The sequence below is a fragment of the Xyrauchen texanus genome, chromosome 3, assembly GCF_025860055.1.
Source record: "Xyrauchen texanus isolate HMW12.3.18 chromosome 3, RBS_HiC_50CHRs, whole genome shotgun sequence".
Classification (NCBI taxonomy): Eukaryota; Metazoa; Chordata; class Actinopteri; order Cypriniformes; family Catostomidae; genus Xyrauchen; species Xyrauchen texanus.
Window position 1 is genome coordinate 10,310,666 of NC_068278.1, and position 24,651 is coordinate 10,335,316.

Below are 24,651 nucleotides of genomic sequence, written 5' to 3' on the forward strand. Positions count from 1 at the left end.
ACTTTTCAAAGATTTTTAGTTTTTTATGCCCATCAGAGACATAACATAGATGTTATAGTCAACCAGAAAAAGTGACAATAGCGGATTCTTACCCACAAATTTGCATTTGTGTATAAAAACATTGTACCAAGTATAATAAAGAGATTAACAATGTACTTGATGCGAGAATTTAGATTTTTATAAAGAAAAATTATGTTATACGTGTTTATACATATTTTAACATGTTTTTTTCTGAGAGATAGGTACATAGCTCGTTCCAAAAGGATTTAACACAAAGACATTCACTAAAAAGATCGTCTCTTCTGTCAAAGAAAGAGCATTTCTTCTCAATATTTTGAATATACTTATGGGGTCTGCTATTACAAGGGTAGTATCTATGTATTATTTTAAACGTGACTTCTTTTATCATATTTCTTTGGGGAAGAGACCAGACCAAATTGCAATTAACATTGAAAGGAAGATGCTGGAATATATTTTCTGCTGATATGATAGCGAACAAAGTGGTTATCGAATTTTTCATCAGTAATAAGTATTAGTTCTATTGAAATAAAAGTGTTATTCAGTATATGTTGCCAGTAATTTAGAGACATCCGCAAGATTTTTCTATTAGACATTTGTCAACATCCGGCATCAATGTCGTCATCAAGGAGCGACAGACGTTTGAAGAAGACCTCTACCAGTAGATGGCGGATATGCACCATTAGCTGGTTTGCCAACCGCCATAAAACGGAAAAGAAGAAGAAGACCTCTATAATTTCTCATCGCATAAAATATTTTTTCGAATGATTTTGACTATGTAATGTTTGAACTAAGCAGTCATGGAGTAAAATGAGTTAATACACATCTATTAACGGAATCGAAAATAATACTCATAACCTAGGAAATCTGACTATTGTTTACAATCTTATTAGCTGGAATGAACGAGGTGCAGTCGAAGCCACAGGGACTGACAGCAGCCTGGAACACAGTGACATCTGCACTGGTGAGTGTTTGTGACATAAAGCAGTGTAACTCAATTGAAAGTCGAAATTAGTACTGAAATCCTGGAAGATACAGATTTTGATGGTAGCTGTAACAAGAAACAAGTACCACGGTGTTGCCATGTTACATTTTATTTGGTCAATTAAAATCTGATGCCATCCCTGTACCATGTTACTACCCCCGTATACTTTTAATAAATGTGGTTTTACATGGTTTCTAGCTGGCCCAAGCTGGTCTTGATGGTTGATCAGCTGGATTGTCAGATGGTGTACCTGGTTTTGACCTAGTACACCATTTTGATCTAGCTGGTTTGACCTGGTAGTCCACACTGGACCAGCAACTAACAAGTTACCATGTGCCAAAAAACCCCCCACAAAATATGCTTTACCATATTTAGCTGGTTTGGCCTGTTTTTTTTTCCAGTAGGGATGTCCAGAGTCTAATTTATACCTCACTATTGTGATTTGTTTCTCTTCAGGTATCTCCTGTGCCGCCAGATGCTTCGACAGATGAGGTTCTCTCTGACTATTTAGTCCTGCTGTGTGAGCATGGGCTAGGTCAGTACATGGAGGGTTGGCTGCTGGAGACTCTTCAAGTGCATCTGACCACAGCTGTTGCTCCAGAGTTCTGGATGGGGCTCAAGCAGCCAGAGGGGGAGTCGCAGGAGAGGGACAGAGCAAGAGCGTTACTGGAGGCCTTCAGAAAACTTCTTCAAGAGCTGGAACCATTCCTCGGTATGTCACACCTTATTCTAGTTCTATAAAGCGTTTTATGGGACAAAAAGTTGTTTACATCCCTGCAGACAAGACAAGAGGACTCATCAATGTGCATTTACTTCAAAGAGGAAGACTGTAAATTTCAAAGGAATGTTCTGGGTTCAATAAAAGCAATCAACGGCATTTGTGGCATAATGTTGTTCAAGGTAAATTTAGATTCGGCCCTCATTTTTATTCTATTTCAAGTGTCTTAATATAACCATGATTTTTGCTTATTCTTATTCTTTATATATATTTATACCACGGGTCTGTTAAATGCTTGATTCTGATTGGTTCATGAACGTTCTAAAGTGTGTAATTATTTTTCCAAGTAAACGCATGGCTATAAAGTAGTTCCAGGTCTTGACTGCATAATGGTTTCAAAGAGCCCTACAGCCTACCACAACAAAATAACCAATTACTTTGTTTTAACTGGTTAAAGTAAATCGGTTAAGAACGTCAAATCAATGTCTAAAATATCCTACATTTATTTCAGTTTCGGTTAAAAGAGCCCCCGCGCTCCCTCGTCTCCAACGCACTTACACACACTCACACACACACCTAGGGCTGGGTATCGTTCAAAAATGTTTGGATATCTTGACTTTGATACCGGTTCCTAAACGATACTTTTCGATACTTTGGTCGAAAAAACAAACAAACTCTGTATTACTGCTGGTTGGATGCTAGATGGTACTATGGGATAATTTTCAGTAAACATGGTTAGGGTTAAGCTTACACAATAAAGCAAGACACCTTGATTTCAAACTTTGAACTTTAATTTGTAATTATTTTAACTAAAAGTTCAAATGAAACTGGAAAAAAATAAGTGCATTTAAAATGTGTTTTGAAAGCTGGCTTTACAACAGTTTCATCTGTGCATTCTCTACCTGTTGGGTATTTCATTATACAGGAAATTTATCATGAGTGTGAATAAATTTGTTTAGTTCCCTCCTTCACTGTATGTATGTATGTATGTATGTATGTATGTATGTGTGTGTGTATATATATATATATATAGAATTACATGGGAAACATCGGGGCTGAGGGATTAGTGAATATTCTTTCTTTAGTGATTTTGCATTGAAAATTAAATAATTTATTTAAAAATAAAAATATTTATAAATTCAAATTGCACTCCAAACGAAACGAAAAGCAAATAAATAAATTATGAAGTGATAAAATAATATATTTATATATATGTAACCACCTTTCCGTTTACCATCAGGCGAGTATCCATCTAAACATGCAGGCGGAAAATTACTTACACAAATTAAGACATAAAAACAATTATAAATTAAAAAATTATAACGATGATAATAATCACTGAAATATAAATCATGGTTCGAGGTGTACGTGTTTTTGTATTATTGTATATATTTTGGATTATTTTACAGGCTGCAGAGTTGCGATCACAATAAACTGCTCTGTGGAAATAAAGTGAACTGAACTCAAAACACCTCCTGAACTGAGATGTCTGAGGTCATTTGCAGCACTCATAAAAAATACAAATCGGAAGGCAGAAACGAAGTGTGAGATCTTTAGATGCGCGTGTTCCACGAGACTACACTCCTCCGGATCAGCGAGTCATACATGCCCATATACGGCTTTCCTGTCATCTGTACCTAATAATATAATTAAGAGTGTTTCTTCAAACGCGTGTCTTTGTGTCTACGAGCAAATTATTTGTAATATTAATTTGATAATAATAATAGTCTAATAATAGTAATTTAATAGGTTACTGGGAAAACGATCCAAATATAGTCATGACATGGTCAAAGGCAGTTCAGCTATTGGTGATCACTCTGACCATCATTGAACCCATCAGAGATCATCGTCTGTTTGCTCAATCTGAATGTGCATTTCTCTCTATAAATTTAACAAAATGTTCAGACAGTCTCTTGCTGGTTTTTCCGACACATTTAGAATCATTACTGCTTTTCCTGGTGTCGCTGCGGTGCGCTTGTAAAGTGTATATTTTAAAGGCTCATTATTACGGTTTAGTATTTCTCTGTAATGTAGAACAGTGTTAGCAATGTTACTTATAACATTCTTTCACAGCCCTGAAACTCAAACCATTTTCTGATACTAGTGTTTATTCTTGATGCCTAAACACAACCAATCACCAGCACATTTTGATTTGGGCACATCTAGCATGCTACATGCTTATCACTGACGTTGACGAGATTAACCCCTTAGGTATCGAAATTTGTTACCGAACGACTAGACATTTTTCAATACTCGATTGTTTAGAGGCAATTCGTCGGTGCCTAAAATGTATCGAACTCGATACCCAGCCCTACACACACACACACACACACACACACACACACACACACCCGCATTAACTACCTTTTTACTCCTATGCCGAAAAGCAGCGCATCCTCCGTTGATAGTTCTAAAGTGACGCTCCCTCTCTCACACACTCCCACACTCAAGGACACACAGATATTACACACGTAACACACACTTAAGGCCCAAACATACAGAGAAAAACAGTCAACATGTCATCCTGCATCTCAGATATTAAGGTTTACAACAGGAATATGTGCGACACACATCTTGGCGATTTTGAAGCGATGCTACTTCTGACGAGAGCTGCAACAAAACAAGGTGGTCCCAGAAGCGAGATATCTAACTGTGGTATAAGCGGAATGATTGACTCCAGACCACTGAATTGTTTAAAAGTAATGCAAACAAAGGTGTAACTGTCACTCCGCTGCACATCGTGACCGCATTACCACCTCGGGTCTGCATTATTTTTAACAATTCAGTGGTCCGTCATCAATTATTCCTTACATGTATATAAAGCAAAAATCATCGTTATATTAATACATTTGTGAGAAGTCCATAAACATTCAAATATACACTGTTTCAAAAGTATAGCAACAAGACGTAAACAATATGCATGTTGACATGATTTTAGTCTGATAAAATTGCTTGCTTACCTTGTGTGTGTTAACCCTTTAAGCTCTGATGTGTTCTGCTGACGTGCCCGCTGATAATTATTTTTATAACAAAATATTGATAACTACAGTCTTTACCAACATAAAATAGGTCTACTTTCCAATGCATGTAAGCATTATGACCAAAACTGAACAAGTGCTTTAAAATTGGAAGATAAATCAGAAGTGTTCCTATTTGGTTTAACCTTAACGGTATTCAAAGCGCTTTACACTGTGACACATTCACACACACACACACACACACAAACACCAATGACGGCAGAGCTGCCATGCAAGGCGCTAGCCTGCCATTGGGAGCAACTTGAGGTTCAGTGTCTTACCCAAGGACACTTCGGCATGCGGAGTCATGTGGGCCGGGAAACAAACCTCCAAACTTGCGATTAGTGGCCAACCCGCTCTACCACCTGAGCCATAGCTGCCCCATATTTGATAATTTATTAATAATTTTGCACTACACATTTTATTGTAATTGGTAAAAACATTAAACTGATCAAATAGTCATGTGTCATATGTCGTTGGAAAGCACTCAAAAGAGTACAATACAAACAGCCTATTTGTTTTACTTACTGAGTGAATAATAGCTAAGTATACGTCTATAGATCACCGTAACCAGAGGTGGAAGTCATCCAAATATGGGCAGAGAGGATCGTTCAATGTAATTACATATTAAGTACATGACACACACTCGATGGCTCAAATGACACAGAATGGAACTGAATGAGATCTCGTTACTCATGCCTGCATGCTTTGGAGAAAGAGCATAGTCATTGATGTAGTTGCATGTGTAATTAGTTCTTATGTAGAGTTATTACATTTTGGACACTAGTAAAAATTATTTTTGTAATGCTATAACTTTTGATTGCTTTGTCATATCAACACAAAACTAGTTGCTTAAATTATTTTAAACTAGTTTAAAATAAAAAAAATTGTTGTTGTTATTTTTCAGCATTTTCTTAGGTTAATAAGTCATTAGCATTTACTTTTGGGTATGCCACTGAAACAGGAACTCTTTAAAAACAACCTCAGAGCTTAAAGGGTTCATTTATATCCATCATTACAACTTTGTTGTCATAACTACGAAACCCTGCAATCCTGGTATTGGCTATAACTTAACACAGAATGGGTAGTAAGCGATTTTATCCCACTTAAATCTTGTTAACATGTATAATGTTTACGTTTTGTGGCTAAACTTTTGAATGACCTGTATTTTAGCGTTTTTCCATTGGCCCCATTCAGTTCCATTGCAAGTGCCTTACTGTAACCATGGTTAAGTTTTTTTTTTTTATAATCCACATTATGCCACAAATGCTGTAGATTGATCTTGAATTGCATTGAACCCAGAACACTTTAACTGGGTACATCTGCTAAAACTTTGCAAATAGACTTGCATATAGACGACCTCAAAGCTAAAAGGCATGGACTAAATAACAACATAATATGTAATTTAGAATTAGACTACATTAGTTACATTAATTATTCTCTCCTTTTTTTCTTTCAAGGAGGTCTTGAGAGGCTGGGCTCATGGCAGGATGAGGGCCGTGGGGGTTTGTGTGGTCCAGGGGCTCGTGGTCTGACTGAGAGAGCCTTCTCTGTGATCCGTGCCATCCTCCTGTTCTCTCCTCCTCCTCTGCTGCAGGAGCGGGTGCTGGAGTTCTACAGCCGCATGTTCTCTGTGCACATGAGTCAGGCGGGGGAGGTGGTGGAGGGCACAGCAGAGCCTGATGGAGGTGTTTTGTGCCCAGGCTGTGCCACCCAACCTCAGCTGTGTTGGTGTCAGGAAGCCCTCGAGCAGCTTCAAGAGCTCAGCCACATACTGTGAGTGCAGGAGAAGTACCATTTTAGATGCTGGCTTTTACTTACCAGTGCTGTTTAGTCACTATTTTTAGAATGTTTCTGTGGTGTGAAAGGAACTTTATGTTTGGAATGTAAAATTAGCGTACTGCATTCTACGCAATATACAGTATGTAAACTCCCTACTATCAGTTATAAATAGTGTGTGATGCAGTTTCAAAGTTTCTTTAAGCAGCACTTCTCAACTTGTTTGTCGCATTTCTGTTCAGGTTGGGGTCTTCATTAAATATTTCTGCGGCCCAAACAGTATTTCAGGCTTTTTTATGATATTCACTTCATGTGTTGGGCAATTTATACGCACTATATACTCTTCTCATCTGAAAACATCTTGTGATTAAAGCTCGCACGAGCCATCACACTACCACTCGTGCAAATAATCTGCCTTATTTCTGGAGCGCATCAACCGGGCTTCCCTCGATATCGCGGCGCAGACCTCAAAACTGATGCGACCCATTTGAATTCAAATAAAAATGTTATAGTTTAAACCGCTATGTAGGAAGTCAAACCTCTCCAACAGCAAGACAACCCTGAGATCTTTAACAGCACTGAGGTGGAAGAGAGACAACACTGCATGTGCCAAAATAAGAACCAGTTGAGGACCATTACGTTAAAGCAAGTCAATTCACTCATTGGCCGTCTTTCAGATGAGATGTTAAACTGAGGTCCTGACTCTCAGTGGTCATTAAAAATCCCAGGACACTTCTCGAAAAGAGTAGGGGTGTAACCCCTGTGTCCTGGCCAAATTCCCCCCATTGGCCCTTTTCACTCATGACCTCTGAATAATGCCCGTCCATTAATTGGCTGTATCAGTCCACTTTCTCATCTCCACCAACAGCTGGTGTGTAGTGGGCATTCTGGTGCACTATGGCTGCCGTCGCAACATCCAGGTGGATGATGCACACTAGTGGTGGTTGAGGAAAGTCCCCTGTTCACTGTGTAAAGCATTTTGAGTGTAGTATCAGAAAAGTGCTATATAAATGCAACATTCATTCATTCATCTTAGTAACACCCCCAGGCACAAATCGTATCTATTTGGACAGGTACAGAACGAAATCACACAATTTTTGCTAAGCTTAACATATTTTTACAATATTGTTTATAAACTATTTGACAATTTCAATAGCATATGTAAAATCACCAATAAAATCTGATATTATCAGAGTATTTTTCAAGTTGTTCTAGTGAATACACATTCAGTGTGGGCTTTCTAGAGCAAAAAGACCAGGTGATGCATTTGCCAATGAGCGATTGGCTCCTTTAATTAAAATCTGTACATCCTTTTTTAAAATGGATAATGATGTCATTTTTCCCATTTATTTTTCTGTTTATTTTGGAAATGTACCCGAACCTCTTTAGTATTCCTAAATCTCTCTCTTATAAATAGTGTGGCACACACACAAAAATAAAAATATTAAAATTGCAAAAAATAAAAATTATAATGGTTTAAGTAACAAACGTGTATAGGGTCATAAGAGACCTTGGTATGTAATAGTGACAATAGATTTTTTTTAGTTTTTTAGTACTATATTCATTCGTACATATAAATACTATATCATGTGGATTTTCTGTGCAACAATAAATGAGCAACAATGGTGAAATATCAGTATCCCATATGCGTGTCCACATACATGACATGTTCTTTCTTACTCCAGGTGGTGCTCTTGTTTCAGTGATTGACTTGATTTACATTTGGCATTGCTATTTTTTATTTTATTTTATTTAAAAAAATGTCCCCAATTTGGAATGCCCAATTCCCACTACTTAGTAGGTCCTCGTGGTGTCGCAGTTACTCACCTCAATCCGGATGGCGGAGGACAAGTCTCAGTTTCCTCCGCTTCTGAGACCGTCAATCCTCGCATTTTATCACATGGCTTATTGTGCATAACACTGCGGAAACTCCCAGCATGTGGAGACTCATGCTACTCTCCGCGATCCACGCACAATTTACCACACGCTCCATTGAGAGCGAGAACCACGAGGAGGTTACCCCATGTGACTACCCTCCCTACCAACTGGGCCAATTTGGTTGCTTAGGAGACCTGGCTGGAGTCACTCCATTTGGCAGTGCTATTTGATGTAGAAACAACATGGAAGTAAACTATAGCAAGTACAACACATGAACAGTATGATATGACTATTGTCATTTGGGTGTACTACTGAAATGATGTAAGTTTTGCATCTATTTAGACTCAATAAGTGCCTGAAAAAATACTAATGTGTAGCTTACACTTAGTGTATCTTATGTTTTTATTCGTCTCATGCATTTAAGTGTTAATCCAATTTGTCTAAAAATATCTTAAAGGGATAGTTCACCCAAAAATGGCATTTACTTTACCTTATTTTGTTCCAAACCCAAATGACTTTGTTCTGTGGAACAAAAGAGTAGATGTTTGGCAGTATGTTAGTCTCAATAGGTGGCGCTAAACGACAACGTTTTTGCTTTGGTATGTTACAGTAGGTGCCGGAAAGCTCCTTTCAGATGGTCTAACCATCTAACCCTCTTTTTTACCATACAAACAATCTGAATGGTGACTGATGCTGACATTCTGCCTAACATCTCCTTTTGTATTCCACAGAAGAATGTTAGTCTTACAGGTTTGGTGGAACATTAGTGTGTGTAAACGATGACTGAATATTCCTTTTTGGGTGAACTATTCCTTTAACCTTTGGCATTCTGATCAAATAATGTGTCAAGATGTTAATAAATATTGTGTCAAGTTAATGAATCACTCTGGGAATGGCTTGTTTTTCAGCTCTAGACTGCAGCTGTTGGAGCGTGTGAGTTCTGAGGCAGTGACCAGCATCCTACACAAGCTGATCGAGCAGAGGATGGAGCAGCGCTGCAGGGGAGAATATGAGAGCTCTTTCCTCACTGACTTCAATGATGTACAAACCCTTCAGACATTTACACTATAGAAAACATGATCTGATTTCATCTTTTGTCGAAATTCCCCATTCTGGATCCAAAATATGTCACCCAATGCATGTAGATTGAAAGAGAGGACAGAGATCTCTCAGATTACACATTAAGGTTAATCTAATCTAAGATTTGTTTTCATTTAATTAGCTAAATTAAGTCTGTCAGTGTCAACCCAGTGTAAAAAGAGTTTCTGCTCTTGCCAGCTGCTTCCTGTGTTTATTACTGACTTCAGCATACACACAGGAACTCTGATGGGAATGGTTTACATTTCTGATGCGGGACACTTTTACGCAACATCAACGGAATTTACACAGCAGCAAGAAAAGTATGTGAACCCTTTAGAATGTATTTATGTATAAATTTGTCTTAAAATCTGGTTTGATCTTTATCAAAGTTACAATAATGACAAACACAATCTGTTTTAACTAATAACACACACATTATTTTATTGTTCTTGTACATACTGAATACAGCATTCAAACATTCACGGTGTAGGTTGGAAAAAGTAAGTGAACACCAAGGCTAATGGCATCAACAAAAGCTAATTAGAGTCAGGAGTTGGCAAACCTGGCATCCAATTAATGAAACAAGATTGGAGGTGTGGGTTATGGGCAGAATACTCAGTGAGATAAAAAGAACATTAGAGTGACAGCTAAAGACTTGAATCTTGAATCATTGGAACTGGTTAACATCTCTGTTCATAAATCTACTATACGGAAATCATTAGACTGGCATGGTGTCCTTGGCAGGGCACCATGAATGAAGCCGCAGCTTTTCAACGAAAACATTGACACCTTGACACTCCTTGGATGTTATTGGGAAAATGGTTTGTGAACTGATAAATCTAAGGTTGAATTGTTTGGAAAGAACATGCATCACTACGGATGGCATAAAAAAGGGCACTGCATACCAACATGAAAACATCATCCCAACTGTGAAGTACGGTGGAGGAAGCATCATGATTTGGGGCTGCTTTGCTGCTTCTGGGTCTGGACCAGAAGCCAGCAAAGGGAAAAATGGATTCCCAATTTATCAAGATAACCTACAGGATACTATCATGGTTGCTGTGCGCCAGCTGAAGCTCAGTAGAAGTTTGGTGGTGCAGCAGGACAATGACTCTACATATCAATGTAAAGCCACTACAGAATGGCTTCAAAAAAAGAAAATCCACCTTTTGATGTGGCCCAGTCAGAGCCCAGACCTTAACCCAGTAGAGATTCTGTGAAATGACCCCAAGAGAGCCGTTCACACCAGACATCCTAAGAATATGGCTGATTTGAAGCACTGTGAATGTTTAATGGGATGTGTTCAGTAAAGGTATGAAAGATTATAATAGTTTGTGTATTAGTTAAGCACATTCTGTTTGTCTATACTTGTGACTTTGATGAAGATGAGATCACAATTTATGACTAATTAATTCAGCAAATCAGCTAATTCCAAAATCTACACAAATAATGTGACATTTTGGATACAGAATTGCATTTTTAAATATCGAAAAAAAAAATATAATAAAATACTGTATAAATCATAATTTAAAGGAATAGTCAGGGTTCAATCCAAGTTAAACTCTATCAACAGCATTTGTAGCATAATGTTGATTACCACAAATAATTATTTAAAATGTATTTAAAAAATCCCAAAATTGCTGTTACAGACATTTCTTGTGGCAATACTTTTGAAACAATGTGTGTATTAACATTTATAGACTAGCCCCATTTGCTTTCATTGTAAGTGCCTTACTGAATGTGATTTTTTGGCAATCAACATTATGCCACAAATGCTGTTTATTGAGTTTAAAGAAGTAAATTGAGTAAAAACTGTTCAACCAAAAAGTACAATTCTCTCATCATTTACTCTCACCCTCATGTCATCCTTGATGTGTATGACTTTTTTCTTCGACTGAACACAAACAAATATTTTTAGAAGAATATTTCAGCTTGAAATCATGATCTCCAAGAAGACTGCATATATTAAGATCTATAGTGAAAAAGGTGTACATTTTGGTCTGTTCTCACCTAAAAGTGATTGGATTGCTTCAAAAGAAATCGGTTAAACCACTGGAGCCTTATGGATTACTTTTATGTGCTTTTTGGAGCTTCAAAAGTTTGGTCACCATTCACTTGCGTTGTATGGACATAAATTGATGAGATATGCTTCTAAAAATCTTTGAAAGAAAGTCATACACATCTGGGATGGGATGAGGTTGAGTAAATGATAAGAGAATAGTTTTTTTTTGGTTGAACAATTCCTTTAAGCTTTCCTCATGCTCATCAGGGGAACTCTCTTTGCAGTGGTTGGGGCAGGTTTTGGGGTGGCTCAGCAGGGTGTTTGCCAGTCAGGTGGAAGAGGTGGGCCACAATGCCACACCCACCAATGGAAAGATGGGTCAGCCAGCCAATCCGCTGCTCCAGCGCTGGCACTGTCACATGCATCAGTTCTTCTGCCGTATCTACGTCAATATGAGGATCGAGGAGCTCTTCAGCATCATACGAGGTGAGAAAACAAATTTATATGGAATGCTGTTTGTGATCTCAATGGTTTGATGATTTTTTTCCTGCTTGATCATTGCAGATTTTCCAGAGTCTATTCCTGCCATTAAGGATCTTAAGTTCTGTCTGGAACGGACCAATCAGAGACAGCAGCTACTTGCCTCCCTCAAATCTGCCTTTGAGACGCGACTGCTACATCCAGGTTAGGGATTTAGATTCAGTGTACACTGGTGTAAATACAGATGTAAACATGTTTTGGAAATGCATTATAATCTGGTCACTAAATCATATTTTGTGGTGGTCAGGGACACATATGTTCACATTGCATTTGTAGTGTAAACGCAAATGTGTCCTAACCTAACACACAATCATTGAGGCAAAACAAGGGTTTTAAACTGCTGATCTGATCAAAAAATTTCAGATGCACGTTAATGCATGAACAAAATTCTGATGTGTCTCACCTGGTCACATCAGTTGAAACATTGCTCTGAGCCATTCATTATGAATGCTGTCTTTTCCCTCTTCAGGAGTCCATACGTCTGACATCATCACCGTCTACATCTCAGCCATCAAAGCACTCAGAGAGCTCGACCCCTCTATGGTCATCTTACAAGTGGCCTGCCAACCCATTCGCAAGTATCTCAGGTTGGTCAACTGGGATCTAGAAAGTCAAAAGCAGTGACATCAGCACAGTGATATAAAAATGGTACTTCATGCTAAATTAGAGAGATGGCAACATGGACAGGTTGAGAAAGGTAAAAGAAAATATAACCCAGGCTATACTTAACAGTTTAATTGACTAAATTGCCAGTCTTCTTATTCACTCCATGCAGTTCTTGGTAATATTAAGACATTTCAGGGTTTGATTTTAAGGATATTTTTGTTTATTCATGTACGATAAACAGCTTTGGTAGTGTGCTGGGTTAGACTTGATGTCTAATGTCAAATCTGGGTCCTGAAGCAAAACCAGTTTGGAAGCACTGATTTAAAGGTCAACATGGGGTCTGGACTCTAGAACGTCTCTTGACTTTGTAGACCAGTTCCATCACTGGTGCGATTGATATTGATCATAATATTGTAATGACAGAACCCGTGAGGACACAGTGCGACAGATAGTGGGCAGTCTGACGGGTGATGCAGAGGGTTGTAGTGATCTGGCCCATGAGCTTTCTCGAGCTGACCCTGTTACCTTGGAGACACAAGACAGTGAAGATGAAGGGAGTGATCCGGAAGACTGGACCCCAGATCCCACTGATGCACTTGCAGGTTACTGCTAATCTCAAACACATGCATACTGACATCTGTATTTATTGTGCTTATGCTGTCATTCTCATTGTGCACTTACACACTACAGTCACAGAAATATGACACAGATTCTGTATCTCTTTAGATAAAACTGGCTCTAAACGGCGCTCCTCTGACATCATCAGTCTGCTGGTCAGCATTTACGGTAGCAAAGAGATCTTCATTGATGAGTACAAGACTGTACTGGCAGACAGACTTCTGCATCAGCTCAACTACAACACAGCCAGGTATTTTCTTACATACACGGACATACACAGTTTAATTATGACAACTCTCAGTATTAGCATGTTAATGTAGGTGTGACATTTTGATAGGATATTGGTCTTGGCAGATTAGATCTGCTACCCTGCTTCCGCTGCAGAGCAAGTGTGTAGACTTGCTACTTCTAGAACTTACACAAACATACTGAGTTAAGCATGTGTTCCTGCTGTTGCTGCACAGACAGAAATACAATCCCACTACAAAGCTACATAAGCTACATAACACAAAATACAACACCCCAAGCGAGCAGATCTACCGCCAAGACTTGTGTACCGCTGCCGCTCTGAAGAGCCATGTGCACCAAGTGTTTGCTAGCTAGGTGTGTTTCCTGCTTGGCCAAATGGTATAATGCTAATGAACTAAATCTCTCTGCACGCCTGGGCTTGGTTGGCCAAAAGGCTTAAATGGCTAGTGATCTGACACAAAGTGTGTGGACCAGGAAAGCCCAGAGCTTATTTAACTAGTTACTGTGTGGATTTATTTAAACTAATGACCTTAGATAGCGATGTGCGCCAGTGTCTGATTTGGCTATGGTTAACCTTGGTAAAAACACGCTTCTATGTGTCAAAAGCAGACCTTACCATGCAAGATGCTAGAAGAAAAAGCCCCAGCAACCACCTGAGCAAATAGCATTTTCAGAGATGCTGCATTGAAACCGACTTACTTGTAAACTAAGAAAAGTTGAAATGTCAGAACAAGAGAGAATATGCAAGTTAATTGGCAACCGATTACAAGTCAAAGGACCTATCAGCTTACACCATGTGAGCTGATTGGCTTGAGATATCACAGGTGCATGAGCTGATTGGCTAACAAATAACAAGTTCAAAGAACCTATCATTTTGCGGCAATCTGCAGTTTTATTTTGTATTTAATTTTTATTTAGTTTTAGTGACCATTTTCCTCACTCTCGCTCTAACTCTTAAAAAGAAATGTGTTTTTCACTTCTACACCTTCTATGTCAATGCCTCTATTATGATTGGATAACCTCTTTGCATGTCAAATGAGTATCAGTGCTTACTTGTTGTGGCTTTGTTCTCGGATTCAATATAGTTTGCACGACCCCATACACATTAACTAAGCCTTTGGAAAGCCTGCATCACACTGTGCTATAATGTGCTGCATAAACTGTTTTTTTAAACAACTTTTTATTGTGAATTTACAAATAATACAAACTTTTGGCCACCTGTGTGTGTGTGTGTGTGTGTATATGTTGGGTAGTTCTCACGCACCTTACAGTCTAGCTGATCCCACAAAAGCTCAATGGGGTTAAGATCCATGACACTCTTTTCCAATTATCTGTTGTCCAATGTCTATTTCTTTGCCCACTCTTTTTTCTTTGATTTTCTGTTTAAAAAGTGGCTTTTTCTTTGCAATTCTTCCCATAAGTCCTGCACCCCTGAGTCTTCTCTTTACTGTTGTACATGAAACTGGTGTTGAGCGGGTAGAATTCAATGAAGCTGTCAGCTGAGGACATGTGAGGCATCTATTTCTCAAACTAGAGACTCTGATGTACTTATCCTCTTGTTTAGTTGTACATCTGATCTTCCTCATCTCTTTCTGTCCTTGTTAGTGCCAGTTGTCCTTTGTCTTTGAAGACTGTATACATCTTTGTGTGAAATCTTCAGTTTTTTGGCAATTTAGCCATTGTATAGCCTTCATTCTTCACAAAAATGATTGACGAGTTTCTAGAGAAAACTATTTTGCCATTTTGATTAAATGTATTCATCTGTCTAATGTCAGAAGGTTGTGGAAGTTTGTAACAGGTTGTTTTTGCAGCTTCTTTTAAATAAATGCTCTTTTTGGACTGTGCAGGGATCAAGGAAAAATGACTTCATGACACGATCCCTTTAAAGGAAATGAAAATCGGAGGTGCTGTTCATTTATAGAGTGTTTAAAATGTACACTAAATTCCTTGTGGTGTTTGTGTTTTTAGAGAGATTCGTAATGTCGAGCTGCTGAAACTGAGGTTTGGAGAATCTCACATGCATTATTGTGAGGTGATGCTAAAGGTAAAGCTCACTCATCCGAGCATTTGGAGAAACATCATCTTGTTTATGTCTCATCTCAAATTGATTGACTTCCATTAAGTATGATATTTATATTATTATGTCTCCAGGATGTGGCAGACTCTCGGCGGATCAACACTAATATCCGTGAGGAGGAGAGTCGTATGCCTGTAGAGGAGCAGCCCACACTGGCGTTGTCTGCCATGATACTCTCATCTGAGTTCTGGCCACAGCTGAAAGAGGAGAAGATGGAGCTGCCTGCTGTCATCTCCAAAGCCATGGAGGACTACACACACCGCTTTGAGAAACTCAAGGTACTCTGTTCCATCAGTATAGTTTATAAATTACAATCCTTTTGATAATTGAAAAATACCAAATATTGGCACCAAGTTGATATTAAAATAAAAAAGATGTAATGATACTAGTGTTTCTGCTGTACCGTTAGTATAGAGAACCAACTCTCGTCTGCTTTCTTTCGCTTATTTGAGCATGTGCTCTGGTACACTTTTTACACCAAAATGCTGCTGATTGTCATGTCAGAGCCGGTGCTTGACCGGAGGAATGGTTAAATGCACTTTGTGGTCAAGTGGGGTCTTAATTGCTGTTTACATGCATTTAAGAAATGGTTTATGACATAACATAGTTTGAGTGTGAAACCCAACAATTGAAGTGCAATTCTACTGCAGGTTGTGATGGAATGTTAAAGGAATAAAATTCTGTAATATCTGGAAATAAAGCAAAGAAACAGGGTATAAAATACCCAAAACACCATAGAGTGGTCCTTCTCAGGTGCTATGTTTGTTATGTACTCCAGCATTGCTGAGATGACAATTTTCCTTAATTAGCAGTGTAAATATTTAAATTTGTTATAATTTAGTGTCTATTTATAACATTATGCTTTGTGTTATTCAGTGCCAAGAAAAAGTATGTGAACCCTTTGAAAGTACTTGCATTTATGCATTAATTGTTCATAAAAGTCCTAATAATAGACTAACATAATTTGTTTAAAGTAATGACAACCAAATAATTGTTGTTTTTATGTCTTTATTGAACATGTTGTTTAATTATTCTGTCCATGCTGGAAAAATGATGTGAACATCTGAACACCTTTATCAGCAATAACCTCCACCAGACGTTTCCTGTAGCTGTGATCAGCCTTGTGTATCACAGAGGAGGGATTTTACACCATTCCTCCCTACAAATTTGTTTCAGGTCATTAATATTTTTGGGGTTTCTTGCATGAACAGCCCTCTTCGGGTCCACATCATCTCAATTCAGTTAAGGTCTGGACTCCAAAACACACATTTTCTCCTCTTTAATTATTCTGTTGTTTATTTGCTTATCATGTGTTTTGGGTCCTTGTCTTGATGAATCACACAACTGTGATGGACCTCTACCCTGACATTCTCCTGTAAAATCTGATACACTTTTGAATTAATCATTCCCTCAATGATTACAAGCTATCCAGGCCCTGTTGTAGCAAAGCAGTCCAAAGCCATGCTGCTTCCTTCACCATGCTTCACATTTGGGATGAGGATTTGATTTGCTGTGCCTTTTTTCCTCCAAATATAGTGCTGTGTGTTTCTGCCAAAAAAGTTCAATTTTGTTCCATCTGTCAATAGAACATTAATCTGGAAGCTTTGTGGAGCATCAAGGTGATCTTTTTGCAAACTTGAGACTTGCAGAAATGTTTTGTTTGGAGAGCATTGGTTACCTCCGTGGTGTCCTCCCATGAACACCATTATTGTTCAGTGTTTATCTTATAGTCGACACATGAACAGAGAGTTTAGCAAGTTCAAGAGATTTCTGCAGATCTTTTGCTGTTGCCTTTGGGTTCTTTTACACTTCCTTCAATTCTGCATGTTGTGCTCTTGGGGTGAACTGTGCAGGACTCTCACTCCTAGGCAAACTAACAACAGTGCTGAATTTCCTCCATTTGGAAACAATTTGTCGTACTGTAGATTGGTGAACATCAAGGTCTTTCAGAAATGTTTTGTAGCCTTTTCCAGCTTCACACATCTCTTCTTCTCAGGCCCTCTGACATTTGTTTTGATCAGGGCATGGTTCACAGTTGTTCTTGAGAAGTTCAGACTCAGTCAGTACTCCGACTGTACTATTTTTACATCTGCCTCCAATAAACTTTTTCGAAGTTTGAAGCACAGAGGTTCACTTACTTTTTACAGCATGGACTGTGAATAATTAAACAACATGTTCAATAAAGACATGAAAACTACAATTATTTGTTTGTCATAACTTTAAGCAGATTGTGTTTGTCTATTATTCGGACTTAGGTGAAGATCAGACCACATTTTATGAACAATTCAAGCACCAATGCAGAAATTCTTGCCACTGTATTACCCTGAAATTAGTTTTAAAATCTAGTTGCCACAGGTGCAATGGGGTTTCTACAGCTTCTAAGAGTGAAACGGTAATCCATTACGAACAGTCGTAATCCATCGCTGTCTATTTTTTTACTCTTGTGGAAAGTCGTAAAAAAGCATAATAGTCGTAGTACATTTTTTCTTTTGATGTTGTAGCAAGTGGGTAAGAAAACAAATGGCTTTAGTCTCCCATTCACAGCTATAGAAGTTTACCCTGCCACGGAGAAAGCTGCTTACTGACAGAGCCACATGTATACGGAAAAAAGAGAAAGCCGATTATTAAGCAGATTTCTCGCAATATAAATGGCTTTCTGGTGTCAATGCAAATTATCTCAGTGTAAACACAAGTACAATGTACAACTCAGGTGATTGCACACAAGTGTTGTTTAGGTAATAGTCTTAATAATAAAGAACTAAATATAATGTAAGAACATTAATAGAAAAACTGAATTAAGAGCAGTGAGTTGTTTTATTTCTGTTTAATGTTGTTGTTTGAATAATGTTAACAACATAGTAGTAAGCAGCAGGAATATTAGGCTTCATTTACACTCCAATGTATTTAAAGATTCAATATTTTGACACATTCCTGATTTTTTTGTTGCACCTGTTAGCGCTCATGTAAGACATAACTGGCTGTGTTTACATTAACCACTCGCAGAATGGGCATTATATCCACGAAGCCGCATTTATTACGAGATAATTTGACACACTAGTAATCTTTTTGCCATTTTTTTCTTTGTTTTGTGTAGGCCATGAGGACTCTGAGATGGAAGCCTCATCTAGGTTCTGTGACACTGGATGTGGAGCTGGAAGACAGAACCATTCCTAACCTCACTGTGTCTCCCATCCATGCTGCCATCATTCTACACTTCCAGGACAAAGGTGTGGAGATTAAACTCCTGTTTGATCTGGTGTTTTGGAATGCTCTGTGTGTCGTCAAAGCATTGAGTTGCAGATATAATATTTGCTGTAGTGGTTAAAACTAGTGACCTACAATTAAACAATATATTTGACAGAAAATAAAGATGGCATGTAAAAGGGTTTAACTTGGGATGTTCCACAGATGTTTCTTGTAATCGCAAAGTCAGGGTTAAGATGGGTGAATCAACATGTGGCTTGACTCCTGCTTGTCTTGTGTGTAGAAATATTGAGCTGTGACCCAAGTTCAAATCTGGCTTGCATCATTTCTGAATCCTGTTCCCCACTTTCTCTTTTATTGTCAATAAAAAGGCCAAAAAAAAAAAAGAAGATAATTAAAGCAACATGATATGATACAGTCTTTGTTTTAATTTATTCATAGGCTTTTAATGCCATTATATGACGTAAAATGATGGGATCACTGGAGAGAGGAGGCAATCGATGGAATCACAGTTCAAATCCTTTTCATTTCCCTTTGTTAGGCACATGGACCTTGGAAGAGCTGAGTGGTGTTCTGGGTGTGCCCCAAGAGATGGTGCGCAGGAAGTTGGCACTGTGGCAGCAGCAGGGCGTTCTGCGAGAGGAAGCTGGAGGCCTTTATACCATACAGGAGACTAGCTCATGCAAAGAGAGAACTGATCGAAGTGTCATGCTCATAGACAGCGATGAAGAGGGAGACTCCAACACTGCCACACAGTCAGAGCAGAGAGAGGAGAAACTACAGGTCAGTTTATACACTTGCATGTATACTATCCAGAGGTGTGGACTTGAGTCGCGTGACTTGGACTTGACTCGGACTCGAGTCACTAATTTGATGACTCGTGACTCGACTCGATAGAATTAAAAAAGACTTGCGACTCGACTTAGACTTTGACAGCAATGACTTGCAACTTGACTTGGACTTCAGCCGTCTGACTTGGAAATACTTATACTTTTTAAAACCAAAGATAAGAGTTGTATAATTAAAAATGTGCAGTAAATCAACAATTAATTTCCCAAATAAACGATGAATTTGATTTACAAATCTGCATGTCAACACTCCTTATTCAACGAATCAAACAACCAACCAATCAGCTTCCACGAAAGCTGGACCAAGTTTGAAGACCGTGGCGCGCATTTAAGGACAAGGACAGAGCAAAAATTATACCAAAGGTGATATAATTGGGATATATTGAATACAGCGTTAAAGGCAACAAAAGGATTACAACATGTAGAACCTGTGGTTCCAAAATTACAGACACCTCGTCGACAACGTCCAATTTTGTGAGGCATCTGAAAATCCACAGACAGAGGTAAGTTGTTAACTAATTTACGTCAGCTATGGTTCAGTAACATACATGTCTATGGCAGAACATGGCAGATTTACAGGCTATCAAATTCTGCATATCGAAACGCAAACTATTTTTTACTGCGGTCAGTAGTGTTTAACGTGTTATAGCAATTGGTGTAATGGACAATCTACCCAGTGTTTTATTACGCTGTTGTATGACCTCGATAAAGGAACGCCATTTATTTTGACCACACACGTTGGTGCTTTTTGAGCATAACTGGTTAGAACGTGCATGAAAACACACTCATTCTTTTGCGGACGCGCTGGTCCTCTGTCATGTGTTTAGCTATATTTATTTAATTATATTGGTTATGGTTCTAAAAATCACATCATTTTCTTCTAAAAACCGATCGTTTACTCTGTTCGCAGCCCTTTGCAGTATATAACTCATATATGCAACTTAAATGTCTGCAATTAGATTAGATTTCATTCAACAGTTCAGTACGTTCAGCGTCCTTTCACTGCGTGTTTAGAGTAAAAGTTTGGTTTGCCTTAGTGTGTCCAAAGATAAGATCCATGTATCATCTTTATTACCCTCTTTGGTCTTTACAGGTAGATATCGATAAAAAAAAAGAAAGATAAAATTAGATTATAAATTAGAAACTTCTAGATAAAATTAGTATAAATTTACTATAGTAATTAATACTCTGGCACTAATTTGCGCAAAGTGCACTAATGACTTGTTTAAGACTTGAAGCTAAAAGTTGAGGACTTGTAAATTGTCTTGGTCTTGCCTGCCTTGACTTTGGACTTGACTTGGGACTTGCCTGCCTTGACTTGGGACTTGACTCGAGACTTTAATGCAATGACTTGAGACTTACTTGTGACTTGGAAAACAATGACTTGGTCCCACCTCTGATACTATCCCACGTCCCAAGTACAAAAATGAGAACAATTTGAATATTCACTCAACTACTTGCCATACTGCTCAGTACCAGTGTTGGGGGTGATGGATTACATATTAGTAAAGTGTTATGTAATCAGATTGTTTTTTGGTATCGAATCAAGTATGCATTACTTTTAGAATTTTCACCATACATTTTCAACTTTACTATTTAATTTAATTTACTGACAAGTGCAATACAAAACTTCTCACTTCTCCATAATCAGGCCCAGATGGAATCTGCAGCTTTTTGTTGTACCTTCTGCCTTGATTTTGGATAAAAAACCTGCAGAATGGATTTAAATATGATCAAATTTGTTCTTATAAGTGTTGTGAACACTACATTCTTATTGGTAGAATAAGACGCACTTTGCGGCCAATCAGGTGAGGACTGGCCATCGGGAGAACCGAGAGGTCCGGTGGGTCGGCTGCGAAAAGGGCCGAATGGGCCATGATAAGCTAAAATGAGCCGCCAAATTATGCAGAACAGACCACAAAACGGCACCGCGATGTGCAGAAGGACAGCGAACCCCTCCGCTCAACAAATCTTGGCTCAACCCCCCCAGTGTGCACATTATGAGTCGCAGATGCTGCAACAGTTTTCAAAACTGCTTGATATCCAGATGTATTGTCATCATGTGTGCGCATTGTCCCGACGAGCGAGAGATGGCAATGAGCCACAGCCAATGATATATAGAGAGAGCGGAAAAGGAGTGCAAGGTATTAGGAAGCAGAAGACAAAAATTATTATAAAATAAAACTTCATCCACATCTCCCTATTCACTGTTTTATTATTATAATTTTTTTTCCTTTTGCAAATGATTCCAATAAGCATGAAAACAGCCGACTGTGGCTCAGGTGGTAGAGCGGGTCGGTCACTAATCGCAGGGTTGGCGGTTAGATTCCCGGCCCACTTGACTCCACATGCTGAAGTGCCCTTGGGCAAGACACTGATCCCCAAATTTCTCTCAATGGCATCATTCATTGGTGTGTGAATGTGTGTGTGAATGGGACACAGTGTATAGCTTTGGTAACCGCTAAGGTTAAAAAAGGTGCTATATAAGTGCAGACCATTTGACCAGACCATTTTACCATTTCATGTTTTTTAATATTTTATCGAGAATAAACTACCACTGAGCTACCCAGGTCCCATTTGTGCAAAGACGCTGGTTACCACCCCTGAAGTTAGCTAGTTCAAATCCCAGGGCGTGCTGAGTGACTCCAGACGTGTCTCTTAAACAGCCATTTTGGCCGGGTTGCTAGGGAGGATAGAGTCACACCTCCCCGTGGTCGCTATAATGTGGTTCTCGCTCTCAGTGGGGCGCGTGGTGAGTTGTGCATGGATGCCGCGGTGCATAGCATGAAGCCTCCACACGCGCTTTGTCTCCGCAGTAACACGCTCAACAAGCCACATGATAAGATGCGTTGGTTGACGTCTCAGACGTACTCCGCCACCCGGATTGAGGTGAGTCACTACTCCACCATGACGGCTTAGAGCACATTGGGAATTGGGCATTCCAAATTGGGGAGAAAATCCTGAATGAATTTCATTATTCTAATTTAAAGATTTTTAGTTTTTTCACCAGTTCCATTCGTATTTCAAGAGAAATAAGCATACAATCAGAAATGTTAAAAAATGCTCTCTTAGCAGCGTTTCTCAGATTAAGCAATGGGTTTTAAAATGCTTTGTCAGGAAAGGAGTTAAATTTGGTAATGTGTATCCTGAGATCCATGAGTTCTGTTACATTTTGTGGGGGGCTTCGTGTGATGAGTCAGGGCCGAGTTCAGATGAATACCTCTACTATCTGGTAATATTACTATTGTACATAGAGCTTCTGTATGGGCTGAGCTTCTGTAACAGCCTTAACAGATGATAGCTATATTAATTATTGCACATTCTGTGTTATGGCACAGACTTTTGAAGGTAAGTCTAACGCCCCCTTGACTACAGTGGTTTGTTATCACCATAAGAACACAAGATAATACTACTGTATGTAACAGAACTGTGCACTTGCAATGGATTGGTAAATAATTTGTTTTGTGTACATGCATAAACTACTTTGCTGGCCTAATACAACACTGCTTAGAACCTTGTTAGTCCTATAATGCTAATTTAACACTATACTGTTTCTTTTTTACTTATTTTTTCCCTCAGTTGTTCTGGGCTTACATTCAGGCCATGCTGACTAACCTGGAGAGCATGACACTAGAGAGAATCCACTCCATGCTAAGAATGTTTGTGGCAGCTGGGCCTGGTGTCACTGAGATGGATGTGAACGAACTTCAGGCCTTCCTGCAGAAGAAAGTCAGAGCCCATCAGCTGACTGTGTCCACTGGTGTCTACAGGCTGCCCAAGACCACTCAGTAATAATGGAAGTGATAATGATCTTTATTATCCAATGTCAGAGACACACATTGCCTTGTATTGTTCACTGTTCAAAATAATAAAATGTTGAATTTTTGTACTCCAATTACATCTCACTTTTTTGGGGGGAAAGTAAGTTATGCACTTACCACATGGCTATCAGGGTTACATATGCGGGTCGACAAAATTTTAGAAAAGAGGGTATCCATGCACCCTGGAAAACCTGGAATTTTGCAATGAAGTTTTCCAGTGGTAAATAAGAAAAACACCTAAATGTCCTGGAAAACATTATAGTGTAATAAAACTGTTAGAATGTGCCGCTAAAAAGGTTTTTGTTACATGTTCAAAAACATGGTAACGGTCGGAACTCTGGATAGGTGTCAAATATCAGGTGTCTGAGTTACCGAAGTCAGTTCAAGCTAGTCTGGCCATTCTATGTTGACCTCTCTCATCAACAAGACATTTCCATCTGCAGATCTGCCGCTCACTGGATGTTTTTTGTTTCTGGCAGCGTTCTGAGTAAATTCTACAAAATTCCAGGAGATCAGCAGTTACAGAAATACTAAAACCAGCCCATCTGGCACCAACAATCATGCCACGTTCGAAATCACTGAGATCAAATGTTTTCCCCATTCGGCTTTCCGTAATGATTTTAAATAAGTTTAGAATAGGGTTGGGTATCGCCTCACGATACGACACATATTCCAACACACGTCACAATTTGATATATTGCGATACATCATGATATCATAATTTGAGTTGATTCCGAATCAACTCCTGTTTCAATTCCAATTTATTTGGGTATGTTGCAGTTATATACTAAGGTCTGATGAAGAGCATGTAGCTAGAAACATAACGTTTTTGTCTCCTGGTGAGCTTATCACCTTGGAAGTAACAGTGCGCCAACTTTGTTGTGTTTACATGACATGAATACACATATAGTTGAATATAAATATTGATACATGGATCTAATGTATCAATATAATATCATGAGAAAATGTATCATGATATTTGATTGTATCAACACAGCCCTAGTTTAAAAGATGGCAGAAAGCCCAATATTAAAATATATGTATGTTTAGTATCAATCTGATACCTAAGAACTGGTGCATTTAACACCACTACAAGATAAGAAAAACAGTTTGGGTTTGAAAAAACCCACCCCTAGAGCTGCCCCCATGGATTATACTATTTTGTCATTTGTTTTCTTAATATTTGTGCTACAATAGTAGTACATGTAGTA

The 24,651-nt window shown here is 38.6% G+C and overlaps 1 protein-coding gene across 1 annotated transcript; it reads left to right on the top strand.

Moving 5' to 3' along the window:
- Window positions 1–686: 686 nt before the first annotated feature.
- On the top strand, window positions 687–23,508 carry anapc2 (anaphase promoting complex subunit 2). The gene is made up of 14 exons (XM_052105199.1): window positions 687–982; window positions 1,460–1,715; window positions 6,199–6,514; window positions 9,304–9,436; window positions 11,762–11,963; window positions 12,042–12,161; window positions 12,487–12,604; window positions 13,047–13,225; window positions 13,350–13,491; window positions 15,459–15,534; window positions 15,642–15,845; window positions 18,662–18,794; window positions 19,313–19,554; window positions 23,199–23,508. Exons 1-14 carry the CDS (start codon window positions 917–919, stop codon window positions 23,409–23,411), a joined length of 2,400 nt encoding a protein of 799 aa, XP_051961159.1. The 5' UTR covers window positions 687–916; the 3' UTR covers window positions 23,412–23,508.
- Window positions 23,509–24,651: the final 1,143 nt, after the last annotated feature.